At 50.8% G+C, this 21,248-nt stretch overlaps 1 protein-coding gene across 1 annotated transcript; it reads right to left on the bottom strand.

Annotated features, from left to right (window-relative positions):
• Positions 1–179: 179 nt before the first annotated feature.
• Positions 180–20,536, bottom strand: LBR (lamin B receptor). Its single transcript, XM_045861200.1, has 14 exons — positions 20,404–20,536; positions 14,879–15,057; positions 13,115–13,381; positions 11,427–11,510; positions 10,774–10,966; positions 9,693–9,889; positions 7,749–7,803; positions 7,191–7,382; positions 6,445–6,548; positions 5,476–5,601; positions 4,391–4,559; positions 2,925–3,005; positions 2,525–2,647; positions 180–1,856 (listed from the first exon to the last, which is right to left on the bottom strand). Exons 2-14 carry the CDS (start codon positions 15,041–15,043, stop codon positions 1,696–1,698), a joined length of 1,917 nt encoding a protein of 638 aa, XP_045717156.1. The 5' UTR covers positions 15,044–15,057; positions 20,404–20,536; the 3' UTR covers positions 180–1,695.
• Positions 20,537–21,248: the final 712 nt, after the last annotated feature.

The following is a 21,248-nucleotide window of genomic DNA, read 5'->3' as shown; positions in this document are numbered from 1 at the left end:
ATGATTTCTGGAACCCACCAACACACACAGCCTTTCATAAGAAACTAAAGGCCGCGTTGGCGAGGGGTCCCGCTGGTCTTCGGGCTTCCCTGGGGCCCCGGGGGCACAAACGGAGGGCCCGGGAGCAGCAGGGCAAGGAAAGAGTCACGCACAAAGGAAAAAGCGAGGCTCCACAGTGATCAGAGGACAACTCTTTATTCCCAGCATTTCCAACTTAAAACTTCAGTATAAAACCTGTCAAAGATAAAACACAAATTGTAGCTGCTCACAGCCCCCTTTCTCACCACTGGGGGGAGAGTGCAGTGTCCATCTTCCTCCCCACAGCTCCTGGGGCGGGCCCAGGCCACAGGCTCACCAGACAGTGTCACAGACTACAGGGCGCAGGCGCCGCAGGGCAGGGGCTGCGTCGCACACTGCAGATTGCAGGGCGGAGGGCGCCGCGGGCGCAGATGGCTCGTGCAGAACAGGCGTAATTAAATGCACAGTTGATTAGATCCCCAGACGCGTAAGGTACTGACCGCTGAAATTTGATCACCAAAGGCTGCTGGACTTGCTTTCCATTATAGAGTAATGAATGATGAGACTCTTATCAACTTAACTACAACTTAACAGCTAACACTACCTTATGCATATCTATTAAACTAAACAGGATTTAGAGAGAGGATTTTAAACTATTCCTTTAAACTGATTTTGGATAAACACACTCCTTCACAGAATTTTGTAACTAGAAACACAGTATAAACTGCATGAGCGCGACAGTAGCAAAAACAGCTTAATTAAAAAAGTCAAAAATATATAAAAATATTAGCCTGAAATGGCAAATTTTCAACCACCAACCTGGTAAAAATGTTTAAATAGGGATGTTACTGCAAAAATATATATCTTTTTTTCTATCTGCAACAGTTTATAAAGGCAAACACACACCTGCAATTGAGGTAGAAAAAAGCCAAATTTGCAAACTTTGGATTAAGAAAAATATCCTTCCTATATCTTAATAGCATCTTTTATATAATAGTAAATGAATTCTAATTGTTTCAAAAATTCTAATTCACATGTAGTACTTTACAAAATTTAATTTAAAATACTGCAAATGTTTTTGTTAGATGTTCAGCCCTGGCAATTATTTCACATTCAAAGAACTGTACAAAAAACACTGAAGTCACCATATATTACATAAAAGCTATATACATTTACACTTTCAAACACAGTTCAGAAGTTCAGGTTCAGCCAACTACTGCCAATGGTCTTGCCAGAACAGTGCCGCTAATGCACTCTCACCCCGTTTCTGACCTAGCATTTGACGCCAGTCACATGACTAGTTAATGCGTCAATTTCAAGGAAACATGAAAATTCTCCTACTGCCAGAAAACATAATGCACTTGAACTGTAACAGTGTTTTCACTTAAGAAGAACCAACTGATAAAAAGATCCGAAGTATTTTTCTCAGGGCCTTGATCAGACTTTTCAGGACTGAAAATTTCCTGTTAGAATGCAAAGTCAAACACCTCTAGGATTTTTCCTGATGTTAATTATGATGACTTAATTAAAATAAACACGGCGATAGGAAGACACTCCGGGCTCCACAGTCCTGACTCTCACGCACATGAAACCTCGAGGCACTCTCAGTGCAGCGAAGGAAAGTTTGCTGGGGCTTTTTCTCCCGGGCGCACCCGGGGGAGCGCAGCCGGCGGAGGGTCAGTAGACGTAGGGGAGGATGCGGTAGGGCACGCGCTGGCAGTAGTGGTCCCAGGCCACGCCGTATTTCTTCCTGCACTGGCGCTCGTCGCGAGCTTCGCGGTGCACAAGCAGCACGGCGAAGTAAATCACGTAGAAATACGGCAGAATGTGGTTAAAGCCTGTGGGGAACGGTAGGAAGCACTATTAGGTGTTTCGATTTCCACTGCTACTCAATATGCACTAGTTCCTGCTTTTCCCCAAACGCTCTAAGAGGACCGTAAGGTTTTCCCCAAACGCTCTAAGAGGACCATAAGGTGCCTGCGTTTTCTTCAATGACGGGGAAAACCCGGCCAGTTCCGGAAACCCCACCGGTGCGTGGCAGAGGCTGTACTGAGTGAAAAGTGTGATTAATCCTTTCTAACAACTCACTGCGAACACCCGTCCTCATACTTGGGGCAGATGCGCTCAGTGAGCAGCTGGGGGGGGGGGGGGCGGGGCCAAGCAGGGAGGGGCGGCCGAGCAAGGCTGCTATGCAACAGAGCCCCCTGTCGGCACCTCGGGAGGGCCCGGTGTCTCAGGATGGGGGCACACCGAGTCTCGAGGAAAAAGCACCATTGAGTCCATATATCCGCTTAGCAAAATGCACGAGGCACAGTTTCAAACTTAAAATTCTGCTTTTAGAAGGTTCGAGTGAAACGTCAGGCTCTGTGAGCCGCTGATTCCTGGCAGAGGCCAGATGCACGAGGGGCTGCACGTCCGCCGTCAGGAGGACCTCGGGCAGGCGGCCCCCCGCACCACCGGCGCTGCCCATGGTGTCCCCACACACTGTGTGGGCAGCCGGACTTACCACACGGGAGGGACCACGCCAGAGCCATGATGAGGTCACCCAGGTAATTGGGGTGGCGGACCAGGCCCCACCAGCCAGACACCAGGAGGTTTTTTCCCGTGGAAGTGTGAATAGTTTTTAAATCTGCATAAAAACAAATACGTCTGCTGATATGTAGACAAGTAGAGGCAGAAAATCTTTATTCAGCCCTGGCTGGTGCGGCTCAGTAGTAGGAGCACCACCCTGCGAACCAAAGGGTCGCTGGTTTGATTCCCAGTCAGGGCACATGCCTAGGATGTGGGCCGGGTCCCCGGTTGGGGCCTGTGAGAGGCAACCACACCCTGGTGCTCCTCTCTCTCTCTCTCTCTCTCTCTGCCTCCCTCCCCCTTTGCAATATAAATAATATGAAACCAACACTTACGCGCGAGCCGTGGATCAGTGGGGTTTTTCCGGAATGCATTTTTCTGAGCATTTGCACATCGGAAGACTACATAGCCACAAACTGCAAGTTTTTAAGAATTTCATGTTAGCAATTTAGATATAATCTAATGTTTAAAGGCATCTGTAGCTTCACTTAGAAGTTATTTCTGAGCTCTGAGGACATTTCCAAAGTAGAGCACCTTCCAGGCAAGACTAACCTATAACAGTGACCTCCACCAACAGAACGTGACCCAGCCCGCGTTACAATGACCAACGCCAGCACTGAGCACACCGAGGAACACAGGCTGTCAGCAGTGACACCTACTGGCCACAGGAGGAACGACACTTGTTAACACGATACCGCCTTGCACGTAAGTCAAATCCCACTGCAGCCCTACAAGCTGGTAGCTTCATTTCACATCTCACCTGTCCAAGTTAACAGGCCCTGACACACCGCTGACTATTAACTATGATACTGTCGGTCCTCACCAAAGCAGCTAACAGTTACTCCTCGTTATCAGCTGATCTGTGACGCCCTGCCCCACACCCCCCAGGCATGGCTGGCAAGGGGGGCCTCAGCTCCCCACGGAGCCGCGCTGCTCGCTCTTTCCGAGCACGTCTCCCGCCGCGCCGCCCTGCGCTGGCCCCACTGCCTGACTCGGCTGCCTCCCGCCCCACTGCCGCCCGCTCCGGTTCTGCTCGGACACTGCACCCCCCAGGGGGCGCTCTACCTCCGGCTCCCATCACCTTTGGACTATCAGCCCCTCTTCTAGTCTCCGTGGGCTCATGTGAGGGTCTGAGAGTCTAGTCCTCCTGTCAGAATGTAAGTCCTAGGGAGGCAAGACTAGTCTTCCTACTTCTTCAGGGCCCACCAGAAAAAGCAGGCACGCAATAGGAAAAAAATGCGTCATTACTGAACAATTACATTTAAAATTAATTCAAATTAAATTAAAGTTTAAAAGCAAGCTGCTTTGTTCAACAACCATCTCTTTGGAACAAACTGACAACTGCCACATAGGAGGGAGGTCGGGGGTGCTACGTGAAAACAAGGAAAGGAGAAAGACCGCAAGACCGTCACGGGGACGCAGAGCGCAGCAGAGGGGGGACCGGAGTCGGCGGGCGGGGGCCCGGCTGAGGGGACTGCCGCACGGGCACGTGACTGCCCGGCCACTACGCCGCACACCCAAACTAACATCGAACACCACGTGCAACTGCAAAATCTCGTCCAGTGTTAAAAAATTAAAACCATAAATCACTCTCTCGTTAGAGAACTACTGAAGAACCTAAGTATGAAGCAGCCGTTTTCTTTGCAAGATGCAAGAATCTTATCGTTCCTCCATCAAAATTACTTACAGTGGAGCTCACTGTGGCCGGCCGTTTAGAAAGCCGTGTTATGACTACATCGAGGCCAGAGCACAGCAGAGCTGGTGCACGACACTTAATACCCAGAGTGAAGTCGACACTCACGTTTCAGAGCAATAATTAAAGAGGCCACCGGCCAAGACACCTCGTGCGGATGGCGGACCAGATAAAAGGCCTGGAGGCTGTAGATGAACGGGACCCACACCAAGTCCCCAAAAGCCAGCATGAACCCGAACCCGTCGTGGGTGATGTCCATGGTCGTCAACACCGCTTCCTGGGAGGGCAGAGGAGAGTTTTTAGAAAGTCAGGGGGAGAAAAGGTTCTGTGTTGGAAGTACTCAAATGAAGTACTAGTGTACAGTCAGATTCCTGAGGGCTGTGGGAGGACACCTCGGCAGAAACTAACTGGTCTGGGAGTGAGGAGGGGACTCGGGCTCCCCAGCGTGTGTTTCACAGCAAGTGGCCCTGCGGGCTCCAGCTGCTGTCACTCCGCCCTCCCACTCTGTGGTCCTGGACCGCTGGGGCGCCTCTAACGCCACCACACCTCGGCCCCGGCCGACGCCTCGGCCCAGAACACCCTCCCCCACCCTCAGCGGAGGCCTCCCCGGAGCTGCCCTCCGTGCCCCTCCCTTCACACGCGGCCGCCCTCCCAGCAGCTGGAACAAGTGTGGGACTGGAGTGGGACCACGTCACTCTCCCCACCAGACCAGGGGATAAAACGGGGACGGCACGCACCCCCCCGTCCCCCAGCACACGGCGCACTGCCCGCCCGCCGTGGAGGACGTGTTCAGTGTGTTTGCTGGAGGAAGAACGAGATCGCCAGCTGCCTGGGTCAAGTCCACGTGCACCAGCGTAACTTCTAATCACAATCTTGCTTCCCAGGCAGATTGTCCATGTGCGGAAATGAGCCACCTGGCGACGGGGTGCACTGCCCACGCCGAGCTGACAGAGGCGTGGACGTGCTCTCGGAGATTGGGTCAGCACGGCCAAGCAGCCAGATCACCTCCGGGCCCGGCGCCCCCCGGGGCCGGCTCAGAGCTGCAGCGCACTGCCCTGGCCCAGGGCTCTCGAGCACCGTGGGCGGGGCGTTCCCCTCGCTCCACGTGAGAAGCCGAGGCCCCGAGAGGTCAGGTCACTCACCCACACTCAAAGCCCTCCGACCCCAAGGCCCCTGCTTTTAAAATGAATTACCTCGTTCCAGAGTGCGTCCACCACGTACAAGAGCTGGAAACTGTTCACCAAAATCATTGCCAAGGACGGAGTAGCACGATTCTGGAACTTCATCTCAGCCAGGAGCATCGCCAAGTTAACCACCACCTGAAACACAAGGGGCGAGGGTAGCCCGAGCACCTCCACAGAGGCCCTCGGCCACGGCAGAGCGAAAGACGGCGCCTCCGCAGCCGAGGGGCCCCCTGCAGACGCCACCTGACCGAGTGCGTCACAAGCCCCAACAGGACACACTAAGGACAACACAGTATTCCCACCAAAAATGCCTCGTCCCCTCCAATCATGAGAAAACTCCAGACCAACCCAAATTAGTGCTCTTTCCAAGGGTCAGAGTCGGGAGACACAAGGAGAGGCCAAGCACCTGTGTCCAAAGGACACCAATACAAGATAGTGGCAAAATGCACTGTGGGGCCTGCAGGGGGCGCTGGAACAGCACCTGGTCACCAGTGGGAACACTGGTGCGACTCGAGGCCTGTGGGTTTAGTTCGAAGACTTAAACAGTGTCCCCACGCTGTCCTGGGGCACTAGACCGTGGCTATGCCAGCTGTTACCACCGGGGACGTGGAGTGACAGCTGTAAGGGAACACTCTACTTTTTTGACTCCCATACATCTAAAATATGTTGTTTTTAAAGGGAAGAAAATATGTTTTTCATTACGTGAATGCATCAACTATCATTTTCCTGCCTAAACAGAAGCAACTATAAAAATAAACTCTTCTAAGCTTTAATAACCTCTAACAGGGCATCTTAACCCTCTGGACTTTGTTTATACTAAGAAAATATTTTAACTAGACAGGTTTAGGGAAAGCTGTAATTATTCCTAAAAATATATCACCCACAGCTTAGTTTGAAATTTTCTACAATTCCTTCTAAGTCCAAGACTAATTTGCACTACTGCACTGAAATTTTTTTAAAAAGAAAGAAGAGACATACCCATCCAATCAGTCCAGGACGCAATTCACAGAAGTATTTGAGATCAAAGGTACCAATCCGAGGATTCAATTCACGGCCAATGAAGAAATCATAGATGACATTTCCTGAGAAGGGAAAGGTTCCTATTCAAACAGAGCTTTTTGGAAAAGCTCTATTCCAGTCCCAGTTACGAGGCTTTACAGTCACAATGCAGCCCAGAGGCCTGGCGCGAAGTCTCGGGGGCAGGAGGAGGAGGAGGAGCCGGCGAGGACAGCCAGCTGCTGTGCTGCCCGCCCACCTGGGAGCACCCGGAGCTGCTACACGGGCTCGGCGCCCCTAACTGGGGAAACTACTGGGGTTTTTCTAAAAGTAGACTCACAATTTTTTAAAATAAGCAACGTATTTTTTTTGTTTAATTACTTTAGGTCAGAATCAACCAATTTGAAACCTATCCTTTTTTTTAAAGGATATTTAGTACTTGAGACAAAAAAATAATGCGTATAATGAATTACGACGCCATCAACCTCACTAAAACGTTATTGTACATAAGGCACTGAAATGCCTTACGGTCACAAGCAACTAAAAAAGGAAGAGAAACCAATAGTTAAGTATGAGGAAATATAGTTTCTTCCTTTAACTTAATTTTTCTTTAAGGGTTTTTATCTCTTTATTTGTCCTTATTTCTCTTCATCTCATAAACAGAGGCTGGAAGAGCTTCTCTGTCCGCAAGCCCGCAGGTGGCCGCTGCGGGGCGCCCATGCGCTCACCTGAGCTGGCCGGCGACAGCTGGCTCCAGGGCGCGCGCCGGGCCCGCACGTACAGGTACACACTCAGGGCCACGGAGAACACGAGCGCCGCCAGCGCGAACTGGAGGAAGTGCCGGTACACGTAGTGCAGGTCCGCGCCCCACCACAGCGCGGCCCCGACCGCCGCGGACGTCAGGAGAAAAGCATAGAACCCTTAAGGAAAGGCAAAAACCCAAGTGAGCACAGGGGTGCGTGCGATTCATTCACCCCACTACAATGTACGGCAGTGTCGGGTTCTAAAGTCTCGGCGTGGTTATTTAGGCCAAATACACGCAGAGACATGCGCACACAAGACCTCTGGGGGGTCGTCTTCCATAGACGCCGCACCTCTGAGACAGCTTCCCACGTATCTTACAGGCTGGCTGCAGGTACAAACCATCCTGTCTGCGGGCCCTCGGACAACTGGGGACAACTCCCTGTTTACCGCTCGGCCCAGCCAGCCTGGACAGTTCACGGAGCACAATACTTAAAGGTTCTGAGCTATCCAGTCATCGATTTGAGTCTTTAGAAAAAAATCACCATTTAATCTATACTTCAGTCTTCTTCCGTCAGCGAGAGGTGTTCCTTCCACAACCTCAAAAGAAAAAAATTTTCATTAAAAACTTTAAAAGCACGACACCATCACACATATGTCTTCTAATATTACAGATCTGCACATGCCCGAGGAGGGGGACCACCTTTTAGTGGGGAAACTTAGTAACAAGTTTATTTTTTATTGTGTTTTAGTGATTATGCTATTACCGTTGTCCCAATCCCCCACCCACCTTGGCAGACCCTCTGACCAGCGAGCCCACCTTCGGGGACCGTCTGGAAGACAACCCAGCCACCCTCCTCAGTGTGCGAGGCTGTTGCAGGAGCCACCCCCAACCGCCCCACGAGACTAAACAGCTCTAATGACTCCTGCATTTCCTAACCTCTAGCTCAAAAAGCTTTAACAACTTTAGCTGCACTGTCTTGGATTGTCGAGGTCCTTTTTTTTCTTTTTTCTTTTTATTCGTAAACAGTGTGATTTTATGGTGAGGTCTTTTTCAGCTGGGCTCCACCCACTCACCCCTCTACTCTGGCCGCAAACCGGCTGCTGCAGCATGGACACTCACATACTGACCTGCTCTGCCATCTGCACATACACACTCACCCACTTAGTCCTGTCATGTGACCCTTCTTCCTCCAAGAAGAGACTGAGCACTTCCTGGATGGGACCCCTCACCTCTACACAGAACACCCGTGGGGCGCCCACTCAGCAGGCAATGGAGAAACACACCCCTTGGGCGGGGTGAGTTCAAGTCCAAGACCTCTGGTCAATAGCAGTCACATTTCACTACCCAAAACCACCATTCAGAATGTTGCAAGTCATTCTGAACAGTCAGCTACTGATATGGCATCATTTTTCTTGGGCTAAACTACTTTACCCTTGCATTAGCTATGAAAGGGAACCTGGGAGAAATTCAATACCTTTTGAGATCACAGGATTAGCAAGACCCCACATGCTAATTCCAAACGATCCTAATTTATTACAGGTCTCACATAATACTGTGCTGGGTTTTCCGTTTGTGTCTGCCTCTCTCCCTCGCTCTCTCTCTGTATATAATTATATATATATATATATATCCACAGACACATTTAACCATCAAACCTGCTTTTCATCATGAATATTATCTAGTTTGATACTAACTTGCCTTACCTAAATTAACCTGAATTGCCGATTTCTACAACAGAGGCTGCCCATAAGAACGCCTGACTGTCCACAGCACAAGAATCCTCGCACAGCCAGTCGTGTGGTGGCGAGATTCCAAAGTGTTTCCCGTCTGCAGCTCTACCGCCCTCTCACTGTGAGGGGTGTTCGCCGTGCCTAGCGAACCCGATCCTTTGGTTCACAGGCAGCTGGTACACTTGCAAAGCCCTAAGAATAAGATCTCCAAATGAATTATTTATTGCTTAAGGAATCTCATGTTCCTTTAAATAATCCAAGTATTCTACCAAAAGGAGAAAAAAAACTACCTCAGCAATGAGGACAAATTTGAGACATTTCACGAGTCTGAAAGAACAGAAAATGTTCCTGACAACAAATTTCTGAAAATTAGAAAAATTAGAAAATTTTTCACTTAAAAATATATTAAGTGAAAGAGGCAGACTAAATCCATTGAGTTCAGTAGCTTACCAACTGATCATTTTAAATTCCGTATCTGAAATGACATATACTCCAGGGGAAATTTTTTTTCCAGCAACCTCTACCACTAGGCTATTTTGCACAATAGTTCATTCTTTTCTTTTTGGTTTGGAAAGTTACACAAGCAACCTCAATCAGATTTTTAAAGTGCCACTTACAGGATTCAAGAGTAAAGGCTTAACAATCTAAGTTTGGGTAGTCATGACCAAGGACAGCTTTTAACCTTAAACCTGTGAAATTCTCTTACATAAACATGGAGAGTTCTCACTCTGCACCCTCCAACCACAAAAACTTACCCTCCCGATTGGCAGTAAGTAGAACAGAGCCTGAACAAAAAACCAGAGGAGGTAGACCCCGAACACTCTGGTTTCCCATAAACCATTCAGAGCTGGCAAAGGAGGCGGGAAATTCAGAAGACTGGGCTCCTTCTGTTTGCACTGCAACAGCAACAGGAAGAGGAAGGCGGGCAGGCCCAGCATGATAAGAAACACACCTGCAGACAATCAGGGAACGTTCAAGGCTCAGCTTTCAATCCAGGGTTTCCCGCCCCCCTCCCCCAAGAATCGCTGGGTTTTTTAAGGTCAGAACTCAACTCTGGCTGGCTGTTGGACACCACTTTCCGGTGTCCCATCAGAGAGCCCTCGTCTCTGCCTGTCGTGTCCAGTGGGCAAGCAGCGTGGCCATTCAAGCAGTGAGACCACGGCCGTCCGGCACTGAACGACTGACGTTCCCACTCCAGCCACTGTGGAGCAGACACGCTGAACCTCCAGCAAACGAGGGTGCACGGGCTTGCAGTGACGCCGGACGCCATCCTTCACAGGCCGGCTGGCCGGCAGCTTACCAAACCAAAGCAATTAAGCCCCGCCGGATTTTGAACCATTTGGCCACGAAGTGTTTGCCTTTACTAGCTCATAAAATTCCACCAGCGCCGCCCGCTTAATAACTCCGAGCCTCGGAACACGTCGGGTCTCGGGTCTCCGACGCTCATCGCCAACCCGTCCAGCCGGCAGGGCAGACGCCGCGACCCCGTTTCACCCCGTTTCACGTCTGCAGCGCCCTCCCGCCGCTCCCGCCGAAGGCCCGCCCCGCACCGCAGGTCCGAGGACCTGCGGATTCCCCGCCCCTGATCGTTCACATCGACCTTCCTTTGGTCACCTTGTTGATCCAACTCTAACGATAGATTGCTGGGAGTGTGGTTTACAGCCACTCCGGCACCTTTCTACTCTATTACAATCCTCACACCCGCTCCCGCCCCAGGCCCCCGCCCGGCTCGCCAGCTGCCCGCTCCCGCCCGGAACCGCGCAGAGGAGGCCTTTCCCACTCGCTCACTTCGCTGCTGCGGCGCCCGCCCGCCCTGAGCCCGGTTCGGACACCTACCGGGTACCCCTCCGAACTCCAAGTCCTTCGTCTGTGCGGCTGGCACTTCAAAGGTTCTCAATGATGCAGGTCTTTTTGTAACAACTTCTTCTTCCTGAAATTCTATTTCTTTTACCTTGTTCTCTTCCCCTCTTGGACGAAGGCTATACTGTGTAGATACATAACTACTGTCTTGTGACAAATGGAATTTCTCCTAGTTAAAAAATAAAAACTGTTAAATATCTGTAATCAATAATTATCATTAATGCTTACATTAACCAATCCAGCATCTTAATATAGCCATATGCTAAGAATAGATTTGTTAAGTTACAGTCAGTCTTAAATGAAGAACAAATTTTTGGAATCAATTATAACAAGTATTATGGTTTTCAATGTGCTTCCTTAGCGAAAGTCACTTTAACAAACAAAACAATGACTGGTGTGGCTCAGTGGACTCAGCGCCAGCCTTTGAACCAAAGGGTCGCTGGTTCAATTCCCAGTCAGGGCACATGCCTGGGTTGCAGGCCAGGTCCCCAGTAGGGGGAGTACAAGAGGCAACCACACATTGATGTTTCCCTCCCGTTCTTTCTCCCTCCCTTTCCCTCTCTAAAAATAAATAAATAAAGTCTGTAGAGGAAAACAACGACCCGAGATGAAAATGAACGCTGTCATACCTGCGGGGTTTTGTGAGGTATGTCATTCCTCTCTGTGTGTTCAGGTTCCCCGTTGTACCTGCTGATGCTGTTTCCAAATGGTTTCTAAATGGAAGAATAGAAAGCATTTTAACCATGTGAATCATAACTTACTAAAAAGGAACCCAATGGTAAATCTTTACTATTCTGCTATCAAGCAACAAAGAAAGCTGAAGATTTTCACAGCTTTAATTTTGAAGAATTCAAGATAGTTTTGTTAAAAATAAAAAGGTATAAAATTAACTAAAATTTCCCAATTTATAAAAGATTGTATTTTATAGTATAGATTCCACATAAGTTCTTTCATCTTCTAAACATAATTACACTGAGCCCTGGCTGGTGTGGCTCAGTGGATTGAGTGCCAGCCTACGAACCAAAGGGTCACCAGTTCAATTCCCAGTCAGGGCACATGCCTGGGTTGTAGCACGGGTCCCCAGTAGGGGGCGCGCAAGAGGCAACCACACATTGATGCTTTTCTCCTCTCCCTCTCTCCCTCCCCTCCCCACTCTAAAATTAAATAAAATCTTTAAAAATAAATAAACATTATTACACTGAGTGTTAAAATTTCCTTGTTCAATGACAGCTATTTTAATAGTATTTGCTATGTGAGTTAGAGAAGTAAAAAATAGTCAATCAGTTCATTAACTGGTTAAAAAAACAAAAAACAACAAGACATTCACTGCCCCAAAATAGCCCATAACGGGAACTTAAGAAATAATGGATACTCATACAGTATTACTAGTGACTCGCGCACTGATAGCTTTCTCAATTGCATGCTGCCTGGTTTCTGTGTAACCTTCAGTGTCCTGACTCAGTCTCCTTTCCTGCACGTGCATTCCCTTTAGGCAGCGCACGGGTGTGCTTCGGAAAGTGAACAGGGAAAGTGCCTCAGCTCAAAGTTTTTCCAGGCAAACACGGCTCTAATCTATCCCTTTGCTCCTTTAAATGTCACTGACAACTTATAACAAGTTATAATGCTAATGAGCCAAGAGGAGGAAAACGAAGGAAACTCCCCAGTCCGTTTCCGGCGGGCTGGTTCAGTGCGCTGGAGCGTCAGCCGCACACCAAAGGGTGCTGAGTCCTGTCCCCTGTTGGGGCGTGTGTGGGAAGCAGCCGATCAAGGTTTCTCTCTCCCATCAGTCTGCTCTACCCATCTGACCTGGCAGCTCCACTCGTGAGAATTTATCCTAAAGAAATATCAGATGTTAACCCTGGCTGGCGTAGCTCAGTGGATTGAGCGCAGGCTGCGAACCAAAGTGTCGCAGGTTCGATTCCCAGTCAGGGTACGTGCCTGGGTTGCAGTCCATGACCCCCAGCAACCGCACGCACATTGATGTTTCTCTTTCTCTTTCTCCCTCCCTTCCCTTTCTAAAAATAAAATAAAATAAAATCTTTTTTAAAAAGTACTTTAAAAAACACATTAAACAGCATTCTTGCAATTTAAATTGTTTTTCATTGCATTTAAAAGTATTGTATCTTCTATTCTTGCAAACATTCACTTTTTACGAAATCTTACAAAGTCGTTACCTTAGACTTGAAGTTGCAACTGGCACCCGAGTGTTTTTACCTGCACATACTGTAAGGACACACGTTCCCAAAGGGGAAGGCTGTGTTTGGCACAGACTAAACACTGTGCAAGGATAAAGATCTCCCAAAGACCGGCCACGTACCAACACCAGCGGGGTCAACTTCACTTCCAGCACTTCCTTCCTTATTTCCGTAATGTCGGCACGGTGCGCGGCAGACGCAGGCTGGTGGGAGCTTTTAGGTGGTCGGCCGGGGGATCGGCCAGGGGAACGGCGGGCAGGGGATCGGCGGCCGGGGGATCGGCGGCCGGGGGATCGGGACCGTGACCGTGACCTCGACGGATTCCCTCGGCGTCTGGAGGGAGAACTGGAAGTTGAGCCACTTTTCCTTTGCCTGAAGGAAGCTAAAGGCTGGAGAGGAGCAGAAGGCAGGGTTTTAGCACAAGTCCTAACACACACACGCACAGAGCCGAATCTCAGGAGGGTAGCAGGGGCGGCCATTGGTACCGTCAACTCTAGCACCAGCCCGGGAAACCCTGGCACCTGAGGGTCTCCCCGATGAGGCCAGGGAGCAAGGCTGCTGCAACAGGGGTCCCCCCCAGGGGGACACGTGCAGCCCCCCCACTCCCAGTTCTCCTCTGGCGGCACTGCCACGAAACGACTGCACCTGAACCAGCTAGCTGCGCGTGTTCCCAGGAACATGCACGGGATGAGTCACCAGTAACACTGGTTAAAGCTGAGACGATGGGACCAGAGAAATCTGCACAGAAACGCTAAGAACAAGAAACTGAGCCCCACAGTTGCACTCTGGACAAAACACACAGGCAGGTCCTGGACACGAGTACAGCTTGGATTAATGCTGAATGGCTTTGTGTTTTTTCACTGCGTGCAAACAAGACAGACGGAAGAACGAGACTGTGTGACACGCGAGCGTTGTCTGAAATCCGAATTTCGGTGTCCACAAATAAAGCTGGACTGGAACACAGCCCTGCCCGCGGCCTCCCAGGCTGCCTGGGGCTGCCCTGGCGCTGCAGAAACAGGACGGCCCATACACCCCAGAACACTGACTATCTGTCCCTTCATTCAAACTCTCGCCGGCCCTGGCCAGCACGCTGCCCCTGGGATCCGCAGCCTATGGTTCAAAGACCAGTTGTTACTGATCTGAAACAGAGCGGAATTACAAACAGGTGTGTAGGAAGGTCTGCAGCATTTTGACAAAGAAATTTTATGTCTGTTGAATCTGATAATAAAAAACTAGGACTTCTTGTGCACATCTTTTTCGTCTGTCATTTTTATGGTATTTTTTGCATGAGTACTTGCACACCACAGGTCAGATATTTGAAAGCCCAGCCCTCACCGGACTCCAATCTAATTACTGTCATTCTCCTGATTGAATCCTCGAGGTCCGGGATGAGGCCCAAACCCTCCAGGTCTGACCCCCGCCCCCCGCTGGCCCTCGCCCACCACACCCCTGCAGCACCGGCCGGCCGTGCTCCCCCAGCGCCCAGCCTTGGGCATGCTGCCCTCTGCGGAAGCCGCCTCCCGGCACCTGGGTGTCACCTCCTGGGCCTCAGCGCTCAGCGCTGGTGCCACCACTTCTAAAAGCCTCCCCCGAAACCCAGGGCCCTCCCACAGCCACGACACACTTCCGTCACACAGCGCATTAAGCCGGGAACGTGACCGCTGTCAGTGCCACGTCTTCCCCAGTCCCCTGGGGACTGCTCAGGAACAGGGCACGGTGCCCCGTTCCCGCTTCCAGGAGCCAAAACCACTACTGGCCCCGAAGCAGGAGCGTGACCCTGTGCCTGCACACGGCGCCAGAGTAACTGCTCTGCCTGGAAAACCACCCCCGCAGTCACCACACACTTACCACGGGCACGCGCTGCCCGCCCAAGGAGCCCCCCTCACCTTGATGTCGCTCTCCTTGAGCTCGAGTTCCGTCCCGTCCTTGTACTTCACGGTGTACAGCTGCGAGCCGCTGTCGTGGCTCAGGATCTCCACCTCGTAGTAGAGCGAACTCCCTGGCCAGCGCCCCCGCACCACCTCGCCATCGGCAAATTTCCGACTTGGCATTTTCCAAAATCAGTCTGAATAGTGTTCGGGGGGCGAAAAAAGGAGTCAATGCAATATCCACTTACTTTTGTCTTTTTTCATAGACTGAGCACTAAAATGCAACTTGCCAAACTTTTAACTGGTCAGGATTTTAGAGCCAAAAGACCTACGGAGGAGCAGTGTGCAGCCCCTTATTCTAAAGGGGAGCAACTAAAGCTTAACAGGATGCGAGCTGTTTTGCCCAAGGGCATGGAAACAGCCAGCGGGAAGTGGCAGAGTCGGGACAACACAGAGGTTGTTCCTTCTGCCAAACGTGTCCCGTCAGGAATCACTTCACCAGGGACGGCTGGGTCGCTGTGGCACATGTGACACTAAGAGTAATGATGACGACTCACCGAGTGGCGCCTATGCAACGCAAGGCCACCTAATGTGAGCACATGTCTTGCTAATCAACAAGAAACAATCTCCCAAAGATTCGTTTTCTTTTCTTTTCTTTTCTTTTTTTTTAGGAAGCAGCTGTCTTTTTTTTTTTTTAAGATTTTATTTATTTATTTTTAGAGAGGGGAGGGAGGGAGGGAGAGAGAGAGAGAGAGACACATCAATGTGCGATTGCTGGGGGTCATGGCCTGCAACCCAGGAATGTACCCTGGCTGGGAATCGCACCTGGGACACTTTGGTTCCCAGCCCGCGCTCAATCCACTGAGCTATGCCAGCCAGGGGCAAAGATTCGTTTTCTGATTTGTACATTTGCACCTAACCTTACAAAGCCTTTAAAAATAAATTAAAATTTTTTCAGTGGAACAGAACAGAGAGCCCAGAAATAAACCCACACCTTTATAGTCAATTAATATTCGCCAGAGGAAGCAAGCACATACAATGGGCTAAAGATAGTGTATTCAAAAAATGATGTCAGGAAAACTGGACAGGTACGTGCAGAAAAAATGAAACTAGACCACCTTCTTATACCACACACAAGAATAAATTCAAAATGGATTAAAGACTTAAATGTTAGACCCGAAACCATAAAAATCCTAGAAGAAAACACAGGCAGCAAAATCTCGGACAAAGCCTGTTGCAATATATTTTATCAGATGTATCTCCCCAGACAAGGGAAACAAAAGAAAAAGTAAATGGGATTACATCGAACTAACAAGTTTTTGCACAGCCAAGGAAACCATCGACAAAGCAAAAAGACAACCCACAGAAAAGATTGTTCTCTGACACATCTGATAAGGGGTTAATATCCAAAGTTTATAAAGAACTTACAAAACTCCAAAAAAAAACAAACAATCCAATTAACAATAGGCAGAGGACCTGACTAGACACTTCTGCAAAAAGAGGACATACAGAGGACCCACAGACACATGAAAAGATGCTCAGCATCAGTAATCATCAGAGAAATGCAAATTAAAACCACAACGAGATACCACCTCACACCTGTCAGAATGGCTGTCATCAATACATCAACAAACAACAAGTGTTGGCGAGGGTGAGGAGAAAGGGGAAAACTTTTGCACCGTTGGTGGGAATGCAGACTGGTGCAGCCACTGTGGAAAGCAGTATGGAGATACCTCAAAAAATTAAAAATCGATCTGTCTTTTGACCCAGAGATCCCACTTCTGGGAATATAGCCGAAGGAACCCAAAACACTAATTCGGAAGAACGTAAGCACCCCTGTGTTCACTGCGGCGTTATTTACAACCTCCAAGATGTGGAAGCATCCCGAGTGCCCATCAGTAGAGGAGTGGCTAGAACAGCTCTGGGACATTTATACAAGGATACTGCTCGGTCGTAAAAAAGAAGAGAGGTTTACCCTCTGCGACAGCATGGGTGGGCCTGGAGAACATCATGCTAAGTGAGATAAGCCAGTCAGAGAAAGACAAATACCATATGAATCACTCACGTGTGGAATCTAATGAACAGAGTGAACTAACAGGCAAAACAGAGACAGGCTCATAGATGGAGAGCAGGATGACGGGGGGCGGGTAGTATAGAGTGGAGGGGTGGAGCAAAAAGGAAGAAGGACCCACGGACATGGACAGCAGTGTGGGGATTGTTGAAGGGGGAGGGGACAGAGGTGTAAGAAGACTAATAGTGATGGAAAAAAGAACAATAAAAAATAATAATGTATTTAATGTTTAACAAACAACCTTCATTTAAAACAACAAACTATGAAACAGACTAGTCTAGAAAAATCAAGGATGTATAATTCACATTACTATAACCCACCAACAGGGAGAGAAAAAGTCCAAATCTACAATGAATAGCAGATTTGGGGTTCCTTCATAAGGCTTTCAAGTCCCAAATGCACACCCAGGGACTCGGCCGATCTCACACCTGGGCTAGCATGGACCTGGCCTTCACCCCCGGTTACAACATTCTTTGCCACCAAACCAAAACGTGGCCCACAAACCCTTGCATAAACGACATTCTAAGAAGCCACAAGCAACCCACAGGAATTGCTACTGACAAGAGGCCTGTCCATGACCCTTTCTCAAATGTCAGCTGACTGCTGGGTGCTCCAGCTACTAGGGAGCAATGCTTCTGCCCCCACTGAGGCAGAGTCGCGAATCCCCAGGACAGGTGCAGTGCCCCTGACCTGCACCACCACCTTGCCTGGCCGGGCTTGGGCCACCGAGCAGGCAGCACGATGACAAGGCCCTCCCTCCGTCGCCTGTGTATCATCTGGGCATTAAGGTACACATTCCTTACCCAGCTCCTGCCGAGAGCTGGTCACACGATGACGACAATGTTTAAGAACGTGTGACCACTCTGTGGAATTAGGAAAGGAGAAAGTTACACTACCCCACCCCTCCCCGCCAAAAAAACATCTTTCATAAGCACCACATTTCTTCAGGTAATCACCCGAGATAAAACTTAATAAGCTTCACTCGTTCAGAAAAAAACAGCGGCAAGGCTGGGAGATGAAAGGATACACGACTAGTCATCTGGTGAAGGAGACGGCTTTCTCCCCGGCACCCACGGAGATAGCATCGCGGGCGTAATGAATGATGGGTCTGGGCCTGGAGTTCCAGGCAGAGGGGCCTGGAAGCTCTGGGGATGAAGTCACACCTGCCTGAGCGGGGCTGGGGGGGCGGAGGGCAGTGGACACCTTGGGACACGGCGGAAGGGCACGAAAAAGGAAGGTGACAAACGCAAGCCTTGCCTGTTTCAACACGGAGCCCGAGCCTCCAAGTTCTAAGAAAGAGGAAGGAAACGGGCTCCCCCCTCTCCTCTGTGCCCCCCTTTCTTCCTGGACCCCCTCAAATCAAGCCCCTGTTACTGAGGCCAGTTCTCCCCTGTCAGCCAGCCAGGGTGGGAAGAGGACAAGTCCATCCTCCTGCACCAGGATGCCATCCGAGTTTCAAACAACTCTTCACAAACTTCTGAAACACAGTCTGAGGCGCCTCCTGGATTTTTCCAAAGCGCCCTCGGGCAGATTCTGTCCGTACCTTTCCAAAACTTGGCATCTTTCTGTAACCAACTCAATATTTGGGGTTAAACAAATTCAGACGTCTAGTGGGTATCTGTTAGGTCTCTAAGCTCAATTTTTTAAAAGCCTAACGAAGAACTGGGACCTGAGAGCAATGCTGCACACGGTGGTTGAAAGAGAAAAAACAAACCAGCTCTGCTGAGAAAGCCACTATCTTACATAAGAATGCTGCAAACGATGGAGCCAGTAACATTACGTCCACCCCCCCTTCCCATAAGATCCGAGAGCCACAGCCACGTGGGATAACACTGTGCAATCACATCCTCCTAATAGAATCCTGGGCGGGAGCGAAGTGGCCAAGAGAGGACCCAAGTGCATCTCATCATGGACTCCCTTACTGGAGGCAAGAGACACACAAAGAGGCTTCCCTTGGGAAGTTTTAGCCAAGGGTGGAAACAAAAATTTGCTTCCTGAACAATGTCCTCCTTCCCCGTAAGCGGCAGAAACAGGGGGTCTCGGGCTTTTCTCCATTAAGCTGCATGCTTGGGAACACACCAGAATCCTCACACGCCTGGCTCCAGTGTTACTCTATCCACACAAGAGAAAACCGCTATTCTCTGCCCATCTGTGTCATACTGAGGGTCTCTGGCCATCTTTCCTTCACTTTTTCAAATTAGTCTAATTGTGGCAGAAAACAGGAAGCCCAAATGAAGTCTGACCGCTCTTCTCCAACACCTGAACCCAGGTCTGGCCTACATTTCTGCAGGTAAACCACCAGCGGGATCGCTGCCCTTGCTCAGGATGCACGAGCAGGACGGCCTGACGCTCCCGCTAAGAAGTAAAAAGTCAGGTAAGGCTCGTTCCCCTCCTACTCACTCTTCTCCCTCCTCTCTAGACGGCTCTCAGAAAGAAAAACGAGTGGGTTTGGGGCTCAGTCTAATTCAGGGTCCCGCCGCTCGCCTCCCAAAGCCCTTCCCGGTCCTTCACGGCAGTTGCAACAAAGCGCGGTTACAGATGTGCTCGCGTTCATTTGCCAGGACCCTGAGGGCTGGGACTAGCTCGGCTCTGGCCACGCCTCACATAGCAGGTGAGCAAGCCCACGAGCTCCGGGCTGAACTCTTTGATCGTCCAAGCGCTGTCCAGTGTATCCACGGGGTCGTTCTGAGTATCCCAGCCTGACTTCCCAGCGGCTCATACAACCAAGTGGGTGAAGTGCTTAGAAACAGGCCCTCTGCGATCAAGTGCTTACCGAGGGCCCCTTGAGACTGCTAGCGGGGGTCATTAGGAAGCATTTTTAAATGCCTTAACACAGGACTGAGCTTCAGTAGGAGCACGCCAGCCTTGCCCAACGATCCGTTTTGGGGTGTGCGCAAACACCAGGCGAGAAAATGCAACACATGCAAGCGAGCAAGCCTGCAGTCCGCACTGGAGAGCCACCGAAGTGAGACGGGCACGACCCTCAAGGCCAGTGACAACCAGTGCGAATTAGTCAACTTTGCAACCCCACTTCCCCGTCCGCCAGGCTGCCGCGCCTTTCCTGCTTCCCCACCCGCACAACCCACGAAGCTACCCAGCTATCTGTCAAAAAGGCGCAAGAAACTGACCCCGGAGGGCGGGGGCTGCAGGGCGGGGACAAAGGGGCCGGGGAGGGTCACCGATCCCCAAATCTCTCTAACCAACAACACTTTACAGCGACGCGGCGCGTCCAAAATGGAGGGAAACGTCCCCAATTTAAAACCAGCAGCTCCATTTCCGCAGCTGGGCCGCGCGCAGTTCAAGCCCCGCCAGCTGCGGCCCCGACCGACCCGGAGGAGGGGAGGGCGAGGCCACGGCACCAGGCCCGGCGCCCCGGGACCCCAGCCCACAAGCCGCGCCCCGCCGCGGCCCTCCCCCGCCCGCCCCCCGGGAGGCCGCACCGCAGGCAGCGGGCGGGGGTGGGGGCGCTCACCTACGCCAGACTCCGGCGGGGACTCTAACGACTCTGGGAGAGTTGCCGAGCTGCTACCCGGTGGCTGTTCCACACGCGCGACTCCGCCCCGCCGCGTTCTCGCGCTCTCGGGCCCTAGCGTCCGGCGATCCCGCCTCCCGGGCGCGCGCTTCCCCGCCGCCCCACCCCCTCCTCGCCCCGCCCCCTGAGCGGGCCTCCAAGGCTCCCATTGGCTCCCCGGTCTTTTGAATCGTCCCTGGCGCTGTCGATTGGTCGTGTGCCGTGGCGCGTCCGTCCCGCCCCGCCCCGCCAGCGAGGCCCCAGATCTGCCCAACAGGATCCGTGTGGGTCGGCCCCAGCAGGGTAGCTCTTGGGGCGTCTGCAGGCAGGCTCCTTATCTCTGACACCCAGGAACCCTCACGCTCCCCGCTCTTTCCCTCCTGACACCCGCCAGTTGCCTAGCGATGCGCAGTGAGAGTTTGGGGTGCGAGGTGGCTTGGCGAAAGAGATCAGAAAAAAATACAAGGAAAATAAACTCTTATAGTGATAACTATAGTTGATCATATAGTGATCAACCGTATGAGAGCCAAGGTGGTTCTTGCAAAAAAAGCCATGAGTGCTTTCCTTACGGTGTTAAAATCTTCCAGAAGCCTCCGGGCCAAGCAGTGGCTCTGAAGGCGATCTGGGGCTTCTTTGTCTTGGCAATGGCTGCTGTGCCCGGATAGAAACCGATCTGGGGGCCAGAGGGCGGGAGGAGATTGGTAAGAACTGTCCTAGGCTCCCCTACAGCTCGCAGAGTTCCTGCGACTGCTGTGAAGAGGGAGATTAATATTAAGAAGAGGTCCTATCGAGATACAGTAGAGAAA

This window comes from Phyllostomus hastatus, unplaced genomic scaffold, assembly GCF_019186645.2.
Source record: "Phyllostomus hastatus isolate PE091 unplaced genomic scaffold, TTU_PhHast_1.1 phas_contig_148, whole genome shotgun sequence".
In the NCBI taxonomy this organism is placed as follows: Eukaryota; Metazoa; Chordata; class Mammalia; order Chiroptera; family Phyllostomidae; genus Phyllostomus; species Phyllostomus hastatus.
The sequence above is the reverse complement of the archived record's forward strand: the minus strand, read 5'-3'. Positions and strand labels throughout refer to the sequence as shown.

What these genes read in the sequence shown, in the direction of transcription:
- LBR (XM_045861200.1), bottom strand. Translation starts at nt 15,043, where the DNA reads ATGCCAAGTCGGAAATTTGCCGATGGCGAGGTGGTGCGGGGGCGCTGG. An exon ending in GTCCTGGACTGATTGGATGG is followed by an intron (nt 5,602 to 6,444) that starts GTATGTCTCTTC and finishes CTTGTGTTTCAG; the next exon opens with GTGGTGGTTAACTTGGCGAT. An exon ending in GGCGTGGTCCCTCCCGTGTG is followed by an intron (nt 1,857 to 2,524) that starts GTAAGTCCGGCT and finishes CGTTCCCCACAG; the next exon opens with GCTTTAACCACATTCTGCCG.